Genomic DNA, 19,184 nt, shown 5'->3' with positions numbered 1-19,184 from the left:
TATATTTTTAACAGATTTAATACTTCATTGTTCCGAAACTGGGGAGGCTACCCCTGAGACGCATGAAAGAAAATCAAGACGGCACAGATTACTGAAATATCATGAATTGCAATATTACACTCTAAAGGCGTCAGATTTTTTTGTTTATTTGTTTTCAACCTGGATTAGCTAATCTTTGTATTGAACAAACTTCCAATACAATACTGAGATTTTGTTTTACTGTTTCGAATATGTACTCTAAGGGGCAGAAACATGGACATTACACAAAAGCGATGAAAAAATGGGAGATTTTCGAAACGTGGGCATGGAGGAAAAAGGAGAGAATTAGAACGGAAAACGAATAGGGTGTTAGAAATAGTAGCAGTACCGGAGAAAAAAAAAAAGAATTTTAGATGTAATTAAGAGGAGGAAGGGGATCTGGTTGTGACATTGGCTGGGGAGGAACTGTATTATGAGGGACGTGCTAAAGGGTATGGTGGAAGGAAAGAGAGTGAGAGTCAAAGGAGACTATAGTTGAGAGAAGGTATTAAAACAGAAAATTGCTAAGTCAAGACGAAGAGACAAACTGTGGACCACCGTACATCGAAATTTCTCAGTTGCAGCAAGTTACCTGCCAATAATGGTATAATACTATGATGATTATGCTGTTGATATGTTTAGCAATATTGGCCAAAAAAGATAGAAAATATTAAAATAATATTGCTTATAATCAAACTAAGTTTAAAGAAATCTGCAATATTTCGAGTTTGCTCCAGCTTTAAGGAAATAATTCCTGCACTTCGTTCTCTTGCACTGATAAAAGATATTTTTCGGTCCTGAAATGTTTCTGTTTTTCATTTTTATTACCACTTTATTCTTTCATTTCTTTCTGCATAGCTTGCATGACCCATAGGATGGTCCCCACTTACCGCAACAATTTCGAAGTGCACATGAAATTTACTTTTTGTGCTCACCACTTGCGTTTTTCTTATTTTGCAAATTTGTTCTTACTGGACGTTTGTAGCGTTTCGTCAGCAGACTGCCTGAGACAAAGCAGGTGAAGGGTGATAAACAAATCCTTCTTTTGCTATTATCCCAAGACGAGCCGACAAATTTTATCTGTTCGAAGGTCAAAGGTTTAAGTTTATTCCCGATAAGCTGATTTTCCGATGTGACATAGGAATGTGCCCTAATCCAGCACCAATGACACATTTCTTTTTGTGCAACAAGCTTTGATTAGAACGACACCTGTGTGGGTTGAAAACGAGTAATAACTACAAAAAAAGCAAACAACTGCTTCAGAAAACTATATACTGTAGCTATATCCTACAAGGGCAGATCGATTTACACGGATTGCATAAACTGCTGGAAATACATTCACTCCAGTGGCATTTTTACTGAAGCTAAAAATTTTAGGTAGATAATGTAATGATTTTTCCTTTTTTATATTCTATAAAAAATTCAAATAGCACCTGTACCTGGTCTTGGTCTTGCATTGGGATTCCTGGTCTTGGTCTTGGTCATGCATGCAAGACTCTTGCAAAAACTGCACGACCAAGACTTTTGCGCTCATCATTATTTTTGGTCTTATACAGGGTGGCCCAAAAGTAGGTATACAGTACAGTACTGATCAGTTCATTGCATTTTATATCATTTCTTATTTTTATACATCAGGTAGACCTAGTTCTTGTTTCTTTATTATTTGTTCTTAATGTGTTTTACTTATATGTTAAGCTCGGAAGAGTCGAAGCAAATAAACCCATGAAGTAGAATGTTATATTTGATCAATGCAGGGGTGTATACCTACGTTCGGGACACCCTGTATAATAATAAAGTACTCCTGCTTATATGTACGTATCTAAAATATTTGTAATAATAAAACATTACAAATAACTTTTAGTGTAAACTAACTTGAGGAAGAGGTCTTATTAACACGTTACTTTTATATACAGTAGGTATTTTGCTTCTTCTGTTACTTTTCCCTTTCGCTATTCCACGAAATTTATCTGTAGTTTACAGTAAAAACTGCAATATGAAAGGATTATCTGAGGCTTTCAATATGGCTCAGAAAGGGGTACCGAGATATGACGTGACAAAACAAAAACACTTGTTTCTGTTACCATGACGTAAACAGCTCATTTTTACATCGTTTGGAGAGCTCTATCGCAGTAACTAAGAAATATTTTTTCTGAGACTTTTAGAATTTGGTATATTGAAGACTAGTTCTACACGATGGTTTCTTTAAATTACAACGTTTCTTAAGAAAGGAAATGACTATTGTTAATTTCTACCACTTTTAGTTTAAATAAAAAATTAACGGAAGAAATGGAACCTATTCTTGGGACGGTGAATCTACTCGAAAAAAACTTCTTCTTGCTACCTCTTACAGTTCCAGATTTCTAAATTGCATAAATGACGCCAGTATTGTAGAACGACTTTGTATGCCGGTCCGCCTGTCGACAGGCATCAGAGAAAAAATTGGTAAGATATGTCTAGACTTTCTTTGCAATGGATTCAACGTCCCAAGGATAAGTTCTATCTCTTCCGTTAACTTTCTATTCCGATCGGAGATGGTTCAAATTAGTCGTTTTCTGTTTTAACGTTTATCGTCATAAAATGAAAACAATAACCCAGCGTTTCCCAACCGGTGTGCCGCGGCACACTGGTGTGCAGTGAATGGACCGCTGTTGTGCCGCGAGGAATCGAAACAAAATTATTAATTTTATAGCAATCAAATTGCAAAACGTAGGGAAAAATGTATATTTGTATTTTTCATTACTATGAACCTCTACTATGAATCTACAATTTTAAGTTTCATACTGGCTTACTGTTCTGTACATTTCTAATGTTGAAAAAAATATTTATCATTGTTATGACCATTATTGCTTCTTTATTGTTGCAGACTATTTCGTAACTTGAAAATTTAAAATATCATTCAATCCTTTCGCCAAATTACCTACATTTGTGTTTTAAAAGTAAAAGAGATTTGTTTATTCGTTTGTTATTTAGTGATCTTCCTTCTTAGTAAAAGGTTGGATACAGTTTTCTAAAAAAGCGTATTTTTAAAAAACTTGAGTCCAATATTTCATTGCAATTGTTTTCTATTTTGAAACTAGAATGAAAAATAAGCATAATGATTTACCAAGGGAGAAAAAGCAGTGAAAGAGCTTTCTTCTCTGGGAGGAGATCAATAATCACAGAAAAAATACCACTGTGTTTTATATTTACAAATAATAATAAGTGTGCCGCGAGAATCCAGATAACACCGGTAGTGTGCCGCAAGTTGAAAAAGGTTGGGAAACGCTGCAATAACCGATAGCGAGAAGCGTGTTTTTCTTGCAAAATATTCCACGTCTCAAGGTATCGTACCAGGATTATGTCAAACAATCTACCAAAACCGGAAGTAGTTCAAATTTAATATTACTTCCGATTTATATGCTGATTTCTACAGAGCCAAAAAGGATTATGGATATCGAGATGCAGGTTTTTGCAATTCATTCAGTATCCCATGAATGTATTTCCCATCTCCTCCGTTAACCCACTATTCAAACCGGAAATGGTTCAAATTAATAATTTCTGGCTTTTACATATGTCACCATAGAACAAAACGATAGCGACAACCAGTTTTTTGCAAACAGGTCAGAGTGTCAAGAGAACACATCACAAACCGCAACCCTCCTTCAAAACCAGAAGTGGTTCGAAGTTACTACTAATGCCGGTTTCAAAACTGATTTCTGTAGAGCATTTGGATTCAGTTCGAGGAGCAGGTTCTATGTTTGACCTTAATCCATTGCAACTAGTAGGTGTAGATGTACTACTTCAAGTTTGATTATTGAATTCCTATAGCTTGGAAATCTACCGTAATTTTACACTGTGAAACGAATCTCACTTGTTTGCTCTATAACGATTAACTTTAGAACAGAAAATTGTTAATTCTAGCACTTCCGGTTTGAGTGGAGGGTTAATGCAGTAGATGGAACCTAGTGATGCAGCGCGATATGATCGATATGAAAAACGCTTTACGGTATCTCTTCTTTCTGTTTATGCTCCATGGAGATCACTATCAAAACCGGAAGTAGTAGTAAATTTGGCACCACATCTTGTTTTAATAGAGAGATCAGGGTGGATATATTATCTTTCCTTTGGACGTTGAACCGATTCGAAAAAATATCGCTTGTCACTATTTGTTAAAATTTTGGTTCTATGGCGATCAACGTGGAAAATGGAAATGGGTAATTTCTACCACTTCCGTTCTGACTAGAGGTTAATGTACTTGATTCAACCTATTCCTGGGACGCTGAAATGATTTAAAAATATCCCTCATGACAGGCTATTTCTTACCTATTTGCTCTGATGCTTGCTGACAGACAGATGGCCATAGCCGTTCTATAAGATACATACTATAGTTTGGAAGTAAAAACATGAATTGAAATCTTTCAGTTTAACGTCCCATAGTTACCCCTTTAGATAAAAAAAGATAGGATAATGATAAATGAAATAAACAAAATGGGAGCAAATAGAAGAATGCCGACAAAACTCTTGCATACAATGTTTTTCCACCGCAAAGTCCACTCGGTGCGAGCTGGAATTCAACCAGAGATCTGGCCAGTAGTGAATGTTCTACTGAACCACCGCATGCTCGGTTTTATTTAACTAGCTGTCATTTAGACATATTGAAAACAAGGCAGTTTCAAAGCTTGAATCGTACGGAACATCAGAAGAGGCTGTTTAGTGTTAAGATAAAAGGATATCGTATAATCTCAGATTCAGGACACAATAAACAGCGTGATAATATACCAGAAAAATCGAAAATCTTGTCTGAATGTAAGTGTTGTCAGTTGGAGAGCTAAATCCTCAGATAGGAAAGCTAGATGGGTGATCAATAAAGGAACTGTCTGTTGAAAATGAAGAAAAAAGAAAAGAAAATACGATGTTATGGTTATCTAAGAGCATTATAGGGAGATCCATGAAGTAGTCGACAGTTAATGTCTCTAAGAAATTATGAATATCGTAAGAAGTCTGACACAAAATAAAGGTAGACGAAGAGGTCGATATACAATTTTTTTAACGGACACGACTAGAAAGATGTTGGGAAACTACAGTGCTGATGCGTTTCTGCTTTTGGCAATGAAGAAATTTTCATTAGAAGAACTAGCTTTTTAGTTATTTTAACGGATATCTTTTGGAAATGAAGATTTCTATATTGTCTTAAAATTTTCATATGAGGGTGTGTAATAGAGTCACTGGAAGTGAAACGGATAGAGGCCAATCGAGTAATGCTAAGGAAAATTAGAGCTTGTAATACAGTGACGCATTTTGTAAGTCGACTCACTGGCCAAAACCCGTAAGTAAATCGAGTTGCCTCTGGATTCTGGCAAACACAGTACGGAGTACACATCTTTTTCTGGAATAGATGAGTCGACACACATCACCGTCAATGGCTCTTATAATTTCGGAGTTGCATACGCTAAGTAAAATCTACCCATTGTTCGAGACTAAAACAAAGCTGCTGTTATAATTATTCAGGAAACGTTTTAACATAATTAGATACATTATTGTTGATAGGGTGTATCTATGGGTGGAAATGAGTGTGGACACGAGAGGATGGCTTCACCTCTACAAGCTAAAGGAAGAAAAGTCGGAGCAAATGCTCAGTTTCGTATAAATAAAAGTAATTCTGCTCAAGGTACTCGTAAGCAAATGCTCATTGTCCTTGGCTGGTGAGTAAGTGCTCTAGATTTGGTATAAATAAAACCGGGCAAATGCTCATTTTTTGGAGCAAGTGCTTAAGATTTTTTAGGTTCTTCGGTACCTTGCTCAGCTTACTCAACAAAAGTTGTTAAAAGCAAAATGGCCGAGTTTATAGTGATTCCCGAAAAAAGACGTCAAGAGTACAAATTGCGAAGGGACACTGATGCTCTTAACTGTAAAGAATTTTACAGATTTAAGAAGGAAAGTGTTAAATGGCTTGCACAGTACTTTTTTTTCGAATCACTTAAATGACGGACTGGTGCTCTGACGAATTATGAAAATATGAAAATTTTTAAAGGCATGTAGGAGAGCCTGGTTTTCAGGTGGGTGTTACAGCAGATGCTTGCGTTACTCAGCCTACCGCGTCAAATGTCTTCTGAGAAGTTGCACAGGAAATTAAGCAGAAAACAAAATTGTGGATACAATTTCCTACAACAACTGCCGCTCTTCAGGAAGCTAAGAATGAATAATCCCAACGGTATGCATTTCTGGATTCTATTGGTGCAGTATATTGCACATATGTAATAATAAAGAAGCCAAATGTCAATATAAATAAACCCATTCCTTTAACATAATTAGTGTGTTTCCAATGTGTTTGACATCATATTTCTGCTTCAATCTCATTTTCATATTGTTAATCCTTCTTGAAAATTTGACTCTCTGTAAATAGCATTTTATTCCTCTGGCAGTTGACTTTTAATATTAGCCACTGCAACATTTTTTCTCTGTTTACTTTCTGAACTTCAATTAGGATTTCTTTATTTGCAGACAACAATTTCGCGAATCGCTTCTGAAAATAGTGAGTTTCTTCCATCATATTTGAAATAACTTCAATAATATTTGAAAGGACCTTATATAAGCTACAAATGTCTGAAACTATTCCTGAAACTTGGTAATGTAGTATCAATTTTTCATTCAAGTTTTTAAATATCTTTAAAAAATAGCTTTATACGTAAATGCCTTGTATATAATGCTAACTATTTTGGAATTTGTTTCTCAAAAGTGGCTTTACTTGTAAATGTTTTTCAATGTTTGAAATTAAAAACACTTCTTTCCTCTCTCATAGAAACCAGATAAAACAATAAGTTCATTGAGCACTTGCTACTTGTCATGGAGCATTTGCTGAACGAGTAGAGAAAAGTTTTATTTATACTAAATCAAAGAGCAGGTGCTCGATACTCAGCTTGCTCATGAGCAAATACTCAGAAGCAAGTGCTCGTCTTTATTTATACAACCCAATGCGCTCTATAAATAAAAGTGAGCAAGTGCTTAAAACTCACAAAATCGGATCAAATGCTCACTTTCCTATAAATAAAAATAATTCTGCTCAAGCTACTCGTGAGCAAATGCTCATTGTCCTTGGCTGGTGAGTAAGTGTTCTAGATTTGGCATAAATAAAACGGAGCAAATGCTCAGTTTTTGGAGCAAGTGCTTCAGATTTTTTGTGGTTCCTTAGTACCTTGCTCAGCTTACTCAACAAAAGTTGTTAAAACCGAAATATCCGAGTTTATGGTGATTCCAAAAAGAAGACGTAAAGAGTATAAATTGCGAATGGACTCTGATGTTCTTAACTATAAAGAATTGTACAGATTTAAGAAGGAGAATGTTAAATGACTTCCACAGCACTTCCTTCCCGAACCAAATGAAAGGCAGTTCTATTCTGAAAGGAATGATAGCTTATCTCGAAACTTGTAATTCGAGTTCTTCGTTTTCTTCCTTTCTTTTGCTTCTATCTTCTTTCTGTTTTAGTACCATTAATTGTTTCAATAAAACTACTCTTTGTAGTTCACTATTCCTTGGTCCTGCTGTTTCTTCATTTACCATATAAAATAATTTTATTTGCTTCGTAGATGGATGATATCCTTTTCTAACACCTGTCCATTAATTGAAAGTTGTTCCTACCATTTCAATAATTGATTCCTCAGAACTTTATGGAAATAGCTCCTGGAATTCATTCCCTGTCAACATGTTTTCAGTTTCGGCAGCTGCCGATGTGGCTGCCATCGATTCATCAATCCCGATCTGTATTTCTCCTGGAAATATTGCAGGAATTATTTTAGCACTGGCGCAAATCCCGGGAGATGAGGGGCACATGTCCACTCCAATTTTGGAACTGAGGGGACTGCCTCCCCCAATAATCCGATTTGAAATGTGTTTTTGGGGAAGAAATGTGATTGTGTCCGATTTCCACAAACGAAAGTGAGATGAAATTGTTATCCCCACAGAATAAGCCTCCAATCTGCCTGCCTCCCAATGTTGAAGAGAACTCTCCTCCCCTGATCCTCCACAATATAGTTTTTCAACTTCATAAATATTTTGATTTTTTTTAAGGTTATGGGAACTGTCTTATCCATGCTTCCAATGTTGAAGACAGATTTGCGCTTCTGTACTTTAGGGAGTAAAATCTGAATAAAGCTAGCCTAATATAACCACAGCAAGGACAAAAATATTATTACCTTTTCCTTGTAAATTTTGATGTGTATCCAGATTTTTTATTTCATGTACAGTCTTGTTCAAAAAATCTTTGCAACCCGTCTTACTTTAAAAAGCTATATTATGGCAACCCCGCCTTGGAAATACTACTTTTTTGTAAAAATATTTTTCCCGGTCCTTATCTTTGATACCAATAATAAGGTATATAGGCTGGCGCCGAATAAAGAACTAGAAAGTGTGTTTCTCGACAAGTGTTGGGCAACGTATCGGCTTTCCTTTTATGCCAAGTGAGTATGGTTCGACGAGAAGTAACTTTGGCAGGATCAGTTAGAGAAAATTTTGTTTTATTATTAATAATTATTCGTAAATTAGCCAACAATTTCAACAAATATATTAATATGACAGAATAGTAACCGCAAAGGAGGATAACTTCGCAATAAACAGCACGATTTTTCTAGTGTTTCTCTACACATAATCCATTAAATGAATTCTGACAATTTAATAGAGTGACGATTGAAGATGCGGGCCCTAGTTATAAGACAAACAGGAAAAAATTTACTTCTGCTAATCTTAATATGGATGGATTCGATTCTGACTGCAGAAGATTGCGAAATTTTGTGTCCCATTCCTTTAACATAACTGGTCTGTTTCCAGTGCGTTTGACGTTTTTCTACTTCTATTTTCTATTCATATTGTTAATCTTTTTTAAAATTTGACTCTCTGTAAATAGAATCTTAAATTCCTCTTCTTGTTGACTTTTTATATTAGCCACTGCAACATTTTTTCTCAATCTACTTTCGGGAAGACGAGCTTTTTTTATTTTATTTTATTTGCAGACAAAAAAAAACACTAATCGTTTATAAAAATACTGACTTTTCTCAAACATATTTGACCCAATTATTAATAGAAACTGACGTACATTCTTTTCAACTTCAAATTAACTACAAATGTTCCACACTACTCCTAAGAACTTGTAATATAGTATTTATTTCTCATTTAAGTGGTTAAATATCTTAAAAATAGTTTTATTAGAAAAATGCTTTGTATACATTGTTAAAAATTTGGGAATTCGTATCTCAAAAGTGGCTCTATTTGCAAATATTTTTGAATATTTGTAATTTAAAGCTCTTCTTCCCCCTATTGTAGAAAGCACACAAGACAGTAAGTTCATTGAACACTTGCTACTTGTCACGGAGCATTTGCTTAACAAGTAGAGGAAAGTTTTATTTATACTAAATCAAAGAGTAGGTGCTCGATACTCAACTTGCTCATGAGCAAATACTCAGAAGCAAGTGCTCGTTTTTATTTATATGACCCAATATCTCTTATTATCACTAACAGGTAGTTGATCTATGCCACAGTCAGCTGCTCTGAACTTCTGGACATTAATTATGCTACACTGTCTATTTCTAGATACATTTCGCCAAACTGGGGGCGGCCGTTTCCACAGCCTTCCACTTTAAAACTCTTATAACTTTGTACCGGATGTGGTACAAACGAAAATTTTTGCGGTACCTTCCGGTACAAACGAAGTTCAAACATTGGCATTTCTTTCAAGATTCGAAAGTGGCGGGAGGGGGGGCAGTCTCCAGTTTAAAACTCATAACTTTGTACCGGAAGTGATACAAACGAAATTTTTTGCGGTACATTCCGGCACACACATAGCTCAAACGATTGGCATTAGCTTTGCTACAAAATTCCAAAGTGGGCGGGCCGCCATTTCCACAGCCTCCCAGTTTAAAACTCATAACTTTGTACCGGAAATGGTAAAAACGAAACTTTTTGCGGTACCTTCCAGTACAAACGAACTTCAAACATTGGCATAGGTTTTCTTTCGAGATTTGAAAGTGGCGGGGGGGGGGGAGGATTGTGGAAACGGCAGTCTCCAGCTTAAAACTCATAACTTTGTACAGGAAGTGGTACAAACGAAATTTTTGTGCGGTATATTCTGATACACACATAGCTCAAACGATTGGCATTAGCTTTGCTATGAAATTCCAAAGTGGGCGGGCCGCCGTTTCCAGCCTCCCACTTTAAAACTCTTATAACTTTGTACTGCCATAGAATGTAAACGAATATTTTAGTGTATATTCCGATACAAATGTAGCACAAACGATTGGCATAGGTTTTATTTCGAAATTCCAAAGTGGGGGGCTGGAGCTGGCGAAATGTACCTTCTATTTCTATGTATTAAGACGTGATCAATTTGATTATGTGTTTTGCCATCTATTTATGATCGTTGCAATGTGGAATTGTTGTACTCTTCACGGTAAGGTTTTTGGATATTGCAAAGTTCACGGGTCTAACGCCGATGTCAGTACTTTTGTTATGCACACTTTCAATTCTTATAATCGGTTTGGAAATATCCTCTCGTCCTACCTTCGCATTAAAATACCCTAATAGAACTTTCATATGGTATGGCGGGAGTTGGTCAGATACACGATATCATTTTATCGTCATCCTTATCTTCTGTTGGAGTTTATACATTAAGAACAGCACTACCGATCCTTAAGAGAAATAAAAGAAAGTCTATCATTAACAAATTCAACCCGTTTAAGTACTGATATCATTCCCTTGTGAATGGAAAACCCTGTTCCTAGTTGGTGAATTATTATTATTATTATTATTATTATTATTATTATTATTATTATTATTATTATTATTATTGTAAAAGAATGCCAAATTACGGACTGCACTGCTCCCTTTCCTTCCTGTCTAACTTCTTGAACTCTCACTATGTCTATTCTGTATTTCTCTAACTCAATCGTAATGGATTTTAAACGCTTGCTCTCTGAATGTCTTCTCATATTGCATGTTTCAATTCTCATGTTCATTTTACTTTGCTGATCCCATGCTGTAAGCGCCGATGGACCACCGATGGGCAACTAGATACATTAAAATTGGCGGCCCTGCAGCGACGATCCGCGGTGGCCCCACTTCCGTTTTAAAATTTATACCACGTGCGGCCTACCAGCGACAGAGACGCGATGGAACGCTAACGAACCACAAAATTACTCGCCCAAAAATATGTTAAATCGTCTATATTCGTAATTTGTTTACATTAAGGCAAATCTAAAAAAAAAAAAAAAAAAAACCACTTTTAAAAAAGTAAAGAAATTACCCTGGGGTGGAAGCGAAGCACCAAGTTTATGGTTACTAGACGCGTGTTTTTCCGACTTCACCATGGAGGCGAGAAAGGAAACATGGCTTGTAGAGGAATAAATCGTTGAAGTCTTTTCAATTTGGCTAATAAGAGTATTCCTTTGATCGTGTATATTCGACGATAACCGTTTAGGATAAGATAAAATGTATTCGCCACGTAATTTTATAACAAAATGACACAAGTCTATTTACTGTATTTCATCATTCTCCCATATTCATTTCCTAATGATTGGCGGCAGTTGCCATCTAAATTCATAGAATTATATGCACTCATCTCAACATTTTTCACTTCTTGATGTAGAGGGAGGGGTTACTGTTGACGCCCGGAGCTCACTTTAGGAATAATTCGTCAGTTAAAATAATATGTATAATAATAGCCGCATGTACATGACTGGCGATAGTTCGTATTAATCCCTTCGCAATTCTACGCGACAAATCGAAGGAGGGTGGCGGACCAAAATGAAGTCCTCGCTTCAACGCGGTGGTACTTCAGCACCCCGACTCTAGATATCTGTTTCGACTGGACGAAATCCTGCCACCAGTGGCACACTAGCGGCAATCCTTCTACGCGTTGCTGTATCAACGATTGACATTTACCGGCAAGTGGGCCACTAGGTATTGGTGTCGTTTACATCATGTGGGAGGTTGTGCCAAATTATCAATCCTAGTCCGAGGTTTCTGTCAATGTTTCCGAACAAGCGCCCTTTTACAGGATGAGGTTATTAGCCATATGCCAAAGCCCCAAGCTGGAGGACCACCCCTTGTCGTCTGGAAGAGACTGCTTATTCAATATGTTTGCAGCTAACCTTTATATCTAGAGGTCTTCTCCTCGATCCGCAAACCTAAGGACGCGCCATGTTAGGGTAACAGGAACTCACATTACACAGATGAGAAATTAGGATGATGATCTTTACTTTGTTTCTGGTGTTATTTGTTCATCATGAAACGCTATCGCTTTAGTCAGTTCCCTCGGAAGTTTGTTTGTATTCTCGTGACATAGCGCAAACCGAGCTTATTTATTAATGGCCGTCCTCTTAACTCTTCAATTCCATTTCCACCCACTGGTTATATAGTAGAAGGAATCCTGAATATGTAATGTAGGATCAAGCAGATAACCCTAGAAACCATCGCCGTGTTCACGTAAATTATTAGTATTTTTGCAGTACTACTTTACCTCCCCCCCTCACCCCCTGTAGTAAAAGTCGTTCCCCGGAAATCTTTTGAAATCTGGGTCTGGATATGAGTACCTGATAGAAATGAAGTTTGTGTTATTTCTTATAAAGATGAGTTCTTTTGCGAAAATTCTTGAAAGTGAGTCAGTTGATGCTCTATTGCTATATTTGAAAGGAGTTTCTACCAGAGTTAAAATCTTGAAGTAAAAAGGATATAAAAGGCATTTATTTACTCTGCGCACAAGCGAGAGTATTTTACTTCAATCTATTCCAATGCCTGCATTCTATTATTTATAAAAACATGTATGTGAAAACAGGGGTAAAAGTGGATCTGAAAAAAGTCGGGGGACGGTAGGTAGCGGCATGACGTCAAGGGCGCCGATTTCTCTATAAATTTGGTTAGATCTATCCAGATGCAGAAGGGATATATGAGGATTTTAAGACAAATTGCATTCAAATTATACCATATATTGTATGTTCATAAATACAATGTAAGGGGGCTCACATGAGTTTTAGGGGCCCGGGCCCCTCGCCTCCCCGGGATCAGCGCCTTTGACGCCGTCCCCTGCCTATCTTTGCCCATAGTAATTTTCTTGGAACTGGGGATACGCCGTACATATTTTTTCGAGATGGGAGGACGGCGTTCCCCTTCACTTTTATTCATATGTGAAAATATACCATTTCTAGGTTTCACTTTCCTTTACATTATCTGAACAAACGTAGATTGTTTTCTACTGAAATCGCAATTTATACAAAATAAATTCTTTACGTTTGAAAATTTGTTTTCTGAGTTCACAGTTTATCTGGGATACAGTAGGTATATAGTAAAGTAAGACTTGTTCGTGATAAATCACTATAAAGTTAAAATCTAAGCAAAACGTAAGGCTGCATATAGATAGTGCGTACTGTTAAGTCTTATATTATGTAATAATATTTTCTAAGAACTGGAAACACTGTTTCTACGAAATTTAGATTTCATTTGTTATTCAAGATGGAAAGTGTTGAAGAGAGACGGTGCATAAGGCACGAGGCACGAACATTTCTTCCATAATTTTAAAGTTAAGTTTGTTATTTAAGTGCAATGAACACAGTGCAGTTGTTATATGTACTTTGTGGTTTAGTTTAAGTGTTAGTTAAAAACCAGCGATTAATAAGGTACAATAAAAACTAAAAACAAGTATTGGAAGTTTCCATTGTTAGAAGACAGTCCATTACCAGTTAAGTAAATCGCGAACATTTAAGAACATAAGCATAAACAGTTTTTTTTTTTTGGTCCTCCAGTGCCGAATGGAGGAAGTGTTGTGCCAAGAAAAAGAATAAGTGAATCATTCAAACATTCATATTGACTATGTGTGTGTAAAGACAGTGAGTGTTAGGAATCAGAAGCAAAATTGACCTAGTGGACTTATCAAGTACGCGCCTATGCATTCAGCTGTGCATTGCAATCTGAAGAAAAACAAAGGCGCAATGTAGCAGTCACGTAGCTAAGTATATTTTTTTGTTTGTTTTACTTGTGTAAAGGTCTGTTGTTTAAGGACTTCAGGTAGAAATATCACAAGCAATGGATTCAAATACTAATTCTCTTATAAAGGCAAGAGGCCTAGCTAAAGCTTCCCTTACAAGAATGAAAACATTTGTTGAACAATTTGGAGCAGACGGTGATGTAATGCAAATTAAAGTTAGGTGTGCACGTTTACCCAATATATTCAAAGAATATGATGAAGTGCAAAAACAGCTTGAATTAAAGGACGAAAACGACGAATACACACAGGATAGAGAGTTATTTGAAGCTACTTACTACGATACTCTTGCAAAAATGACGTCAATTATTGAAACAGCTGAGAAGGCTAGTAGTAGCAATAGAAGTTCGTCAGGTGATTCAATCGCGAATACAGGGTGTCTAAAATTACCAGTCATAAAGCTACCAACATTTAAAGGTCAAGTTATAGATTTCAGACATTTTCATGACTCTTTCAGTAGTTTGGTTGTAAACAATCAGAGCTTAGATGATATTCAAAGATTTCATTATTTGTTGTCCTCATTATCAGGTGAAGCAAGCAAATTAGTTGAGAATATACAAGTGACAGGTGAAAATTTCAAACTTGCTTGGGAAATGATATGCAAAAGGTATAATAATCCAAAGCTAATAGCAACTGCTCATGTAAAGGCATTGTTTTCATTACCGACTGTCAGTAAAGATTCAGTGGCGGACTTAAGGACATTATTAAATCAAACTATAAGTAATGTAAATGCACTTAAGGCGTTACAGTTACTCCTTTTTTTTTTAGATACTCCTTTGGATGATATATTGTTATCGCAGCTAGTTTTGGAAAAGCTAGATGAACAAACACGTAAAGACTTTGAAAATCAAACAAATAGGGAACAGTTTGCTAGTTTAGAAGAACTTCATGTCTTTTTAGAAAATAAATGCCAGGCCTTAGAATTGATAAAGTCTACACAATCAAAATCGCATCTCAGTAAATCTATTGTTGTCAAGGAAGTAAAAAAGGCTAGACAATCTTATGTGAGTACTAATGTTTTGTGTTCGTTTTGTCAACAAAGTCATGCGTTGCACAAGTGTAATGAGTTTCAGAAATTAAGTGTATCCAAAAGATTAAGTTTTGCGAAACAGAACAAACTTTGTTTTGATTGTTTGAAAGTTGTCAACCATGTAGCGAAAGATTGTTCGCTAAGTGCATGCAAAATTTTTAATCTCAAGCATCACACGTTATTGCACAGTGATTTTAAGAAATCACAGCCTAATCATGCTGCCAATGTTGAAAATGATTCTGTTACGGAACCTGTAGGAGAAAAGTCAATGTCTCTAGGACAGGAAGTTGTTAATACTAGTACTTATTGCTCTGTGAAGCCTAAAAGTAATGTGCGTGTTTTACTTTCAACTGCAGTTGTTCAAGTTAAAGATTGCAATGGTAAATTACATATGGTTAGGGCTTTGCTTGATAGTTGTTCCCAATCTCATTTTGCAACAGAATCTCTTATTCAAAGGTTAAAATTAAAGAAATTTCCTATCAATGTTCCTGTACAAGGTATTAATAATGTAAGTTGCAACGTTAAATACGGAAGTAAGTTACAAGTATTCTCTGCTGTAAGTGATTTTAGTGTAGCTGTTGCCCAAAATAGCGGGAAATTTACCTGATGCTGATATTGACATTAAAGAATGGAACTTTCCACCGAATTTACAGTTAGCGGATCCTAATTTCAACAAGTCTGGTAAGATTGATTTGTTGTTAGGTGCTGGAATTTTCTTTAGTCTACTCAAAGCAGGACAACAGGTGCGTCCAGGAGCATTTCCAGTTCTCCAAAATACAGAGTTAGGATGGATAGTTTCAGGACAATACCAGATGCCCAAGCACAACAACTTCACGCCAGAACATCGAACATTCTTTTTGCACAACAACGATGATTTAAGCCATCAGCTGCAGAAGTTTTGGAAAATAGAAGATATACAAGAAACTCCTCTATCCAAAGAAGAAAGGGAGTGCGAAGAACATTTTATCGCAAACACTAGAAGACATTCAACAGGACGCTTTATAGTGAGATTGCCATTCAAACAAGAAGTGACCCAGTTAGGTGATTCTTATAAGACAGCTGTTCAGCGTTTACAACAACTAGAGAAAAGGTTAAATAGATGCCCCAAGTTACGCACAGATTATGTCGCATTCCTTGAAGAGTATGAAGCTTTGGAACATATGAAGGAAGCGGAAGGCAACTCTAATATTACTCAAGGATATTACTTGCCTCATCATCCAGTTATTAAGGAAGCTAGTACTACTACAAAGACTAGAGTAGTATTTGATGAATCCGCATGCTCAACTAGTGGCATTTCACTCAACGATGTTCTCAAAGTTGGTCCAACTGTGCAAGACGATTTGCAGTCAATTATATTAAGATTTCGCACCTATCCTATAGCTTTTACTGCAGATATAGAGAAGATGTATCGACAGATTTTGATTGATGAGATTTTGATTCCAGAAGATCTTGTGGAGAAGATCAGAAGAAGAACCCATTAAGGTATATGAAGTAAAGACTGTCACATACGGAAGAGCCTCAGCGCCTTTCCTTGCTACTCGGTGTCTCCAGCAATTAAGTGCAGAAGAAGCTTGTGAATATCCGAAGGCAGCACAAATTCTCAAGAATGACTTCTATATTGACGATTGTATTTCAGGGGTTGAAAGTTTGGAGGAAGCTTTAAAGATAAAGGACGAATTAATACAAATGCTACAAAAGAGTGGTTTTTTGCTAAGAAAGTGGTGTTCCAACAGTACTGAGTTATTGGAATCCATCTCTGAAGAATTGAGAGAAACACAACTTCCATTACGCTTAGACGATAAGAGTCAAGTCAAAACATTAGGACTACTTTGGCATCCACCAACTGATCAACTTCAAGTGATGAATGGATTCACTCTAAATCAAAGCTCGAATAATAATTTAACAAAACGCAAGATGTTGGGTATTATTGCTTCAATCTTTGATCCGTTGGGAATTGTTAGTCCAATAACAATCGCATGTAAGATAATTCTTCAAGATCTGTGGCAAGCAGGATTGGAGTGGGATGAAACACTTCCTAAAGAACTACAGCGAAGATGGAAGACAGTACTTGAATTCATTCCTTCATTATCAGATATCAGTGTAGACAGAATGGTTCTTCAGTCAGGTACCTTGATAGACATTCAAGTTCACGCTTTCTCAGACGCTTCAGAAAAGGCTTATGGGACATATGTGTATTTAAGATCCATCAACAAGGATGGTCAAGTTACTTCGAAGCTATTATGTGCTAAGTCCAAAGTGGCGCCCATAAAGATTTCCCTGCCTCGCTTAGAGTTATGTGCAGCAGTGTTGTCATCAAAACTTGTCAAGAAGGTAACTAAGGAATTAAAACAACGAATATCCCAGGTATACATGTGGACAGATTCTATGGTGGTCTTAGCATGGTTAAGAGCAAGTCCAAATAGATGGAAAACATTTGTTGGCAATCGAGTTGCTGAGGTACAAGAAGTGGGAGGAGAATGGAGACACGTCGCTTCAAGTGACAATCCTGCGGATATTATATCAAGAGGAACAAGTCCTGACAAGTTAATACATAATAGTTTGTGGTGGAACGGTCCTCAATGGTTACAGTGTTCTTCACTTGATTGGCCTAAGACGGAGCCTGCCCCACTCAGAGAGATTTCTGAACAGAAGAAATTAAAATCAAGTTACTTAGTGACAACTCAAGATAATAGTATGATCGAAAGATTCTCTACTTTGAACAAACTTCAGAGAGTCTTGGCTTATTGCATCAGGTTTTCCAAGAATGCTAAAGTAGACGCATCAAGAAGAAATGTAGACGCTCTTACTTTGGAAGAAATTGAAGAAGTTTTAATCAGACTAATACGAGAAGTTCAAAATTCAGTTTATGCTAAGGAAATGGCTGATCTTAAAGAAAGTGGAAGAGTTAGCAATAAGAGCAAACTCTTGTTTCTCAATCCTTTCATATGTGATCAACAATTACTAAGAGTTGGTGGAAGATTAAAGATGTCTGAACTTGAATTTGATGCTAAACATCAAATTATTCTACCACCAGATCATCACCTGACAAGACTAATTATAGAACATGAACACAGGCGATTGCTACATTCTGGATGTCAGTTAATGCTAGCATCACTAAGGCAAAGGTATTGGATACCTAATGGTAAAAATGCCATCAAGAAGGTTATTAGAAGGTGTATTACATGTCAAAGATTAAAGGCGTCTGGACCAGAACAATTAATGGGACAACTACCAAAACATAGAGTAGAACTAACAAGACCTTTCATAAATTCTGGAATTGACTTTGCCGGTCCTATTTACATCAAAACTGGTACCAGAAAATCAAAAACAAAGGTGAAGTGCTACATTACAGTGTTTGTGTGTTTAGCAACAAAGGCTATCCATCTCGAAGTTGTGAGTGGTCTTACTAGTCAGGCATTTTTAGCTGCTTTGAGAAGATTCATATCTCGTCGAGGTAAATGTAAGCATATCTATAGCGACAATGGAACTACGTTCATTGGTGCCAACAAGGAACTTCAAGAAGTCGCAAAGTTGTTGCATACAGCTGACCATCAAGAAAGGATTAAGAATTTTGCAACTACAAGGAAGAAATAAGTAAAAGAGAAGCTGTGCCAACATACAGCCAGGTCAATTGGTGGTTCTCAAAGAAGATAAGCTACCTCCTCTATCGTGGAAATTGGGAGTCATCACTGAAGTGCATTCTGGACCTGACGGTTTGGTTCGAGTGGCTACTGTTAAAACTTCCAATGGTTTATATAAACACTCAATTAGAGGACTTTGTGTTTTACCAAATAATGATGAATCGTAATGTCATTCATGTTAAAGTATATTTATTTCCTGTTTTAGTCTATTTTATTTGTTGTTATGTAAAGTTTGTTTTCTTTTCTTTTTTTAAAAAAAAAGGTCACTAGCCCTTTTTTGGCGGGCGGCATGTTAAGTCTTATATTATGTAATAATATTTTCTAAGAACTGGAAACACTGTTTCTACGAAATTTAGATTTCATTTGTTATTCAAGATGGAAAGTGTTGAAGAGAGACGGTGCATAAGGCACGAGGCACGAACATTTCTTCCATAATTTTAAAGTTAAGTTTGTTATTTAAGTGCAATGAACTCAGTACAGTTGTTATATGTACTTT

At 36.4% G+C, this 19,184-nt stretch overlaps 1 protein-coding gene across 1 annotated transcript in view; it reads left to right on the top strand.

The window, feature by feature from the left end:
* The window catches only part of LOC145667819 (uncharacterized), a 37,164-nt gene extending 18,523 nt beyond the window's left edge, over positions 1-18,641 (top strand). The window contains exons 2-6 of the mRNA XM_081735252.1: positions 14,033-14,371; positions 14,786-15,544; positions 15,639-16,363; positions 16,491-17,943; positions 18,082-18,641. Coding sequence (XP_081591378.1) covers positions 14,033-14,371; positions 14,786-15,544; positions 15,639-16,363; positions 16,491-17,943; positions 18,082-18,641 — 3,836 coding nt within the window. The remainder of the gene's footprint in view (positions 1-14,032; positions 14,372-14,785; positions 15,545-15,638; positions 16,364-16,490; positions 17,944-18,081) is intronic.
* Positions 18,642-19,184: the final 543 nt, after the last annotated feature.

The sequence above is a fragment of the Thermobia domestica genome, chromosome 13 (genome assembly GCF_964235325.1).
Source record: "Thermobia domestica chromosome 13, izTheDome1.hap1.1, whole genome shotgun sequence".
In the NCBI taxonomy this organism is placed as follows: Eukaryota; Metazoa; Arthropoda; class Insecta; order Zygentoma; family Lepismatidae; genus Thermobia; species Thermobia domestica.
This window is presented reverse-complemented; position numbering and strand designations above follow the sequence as displayed.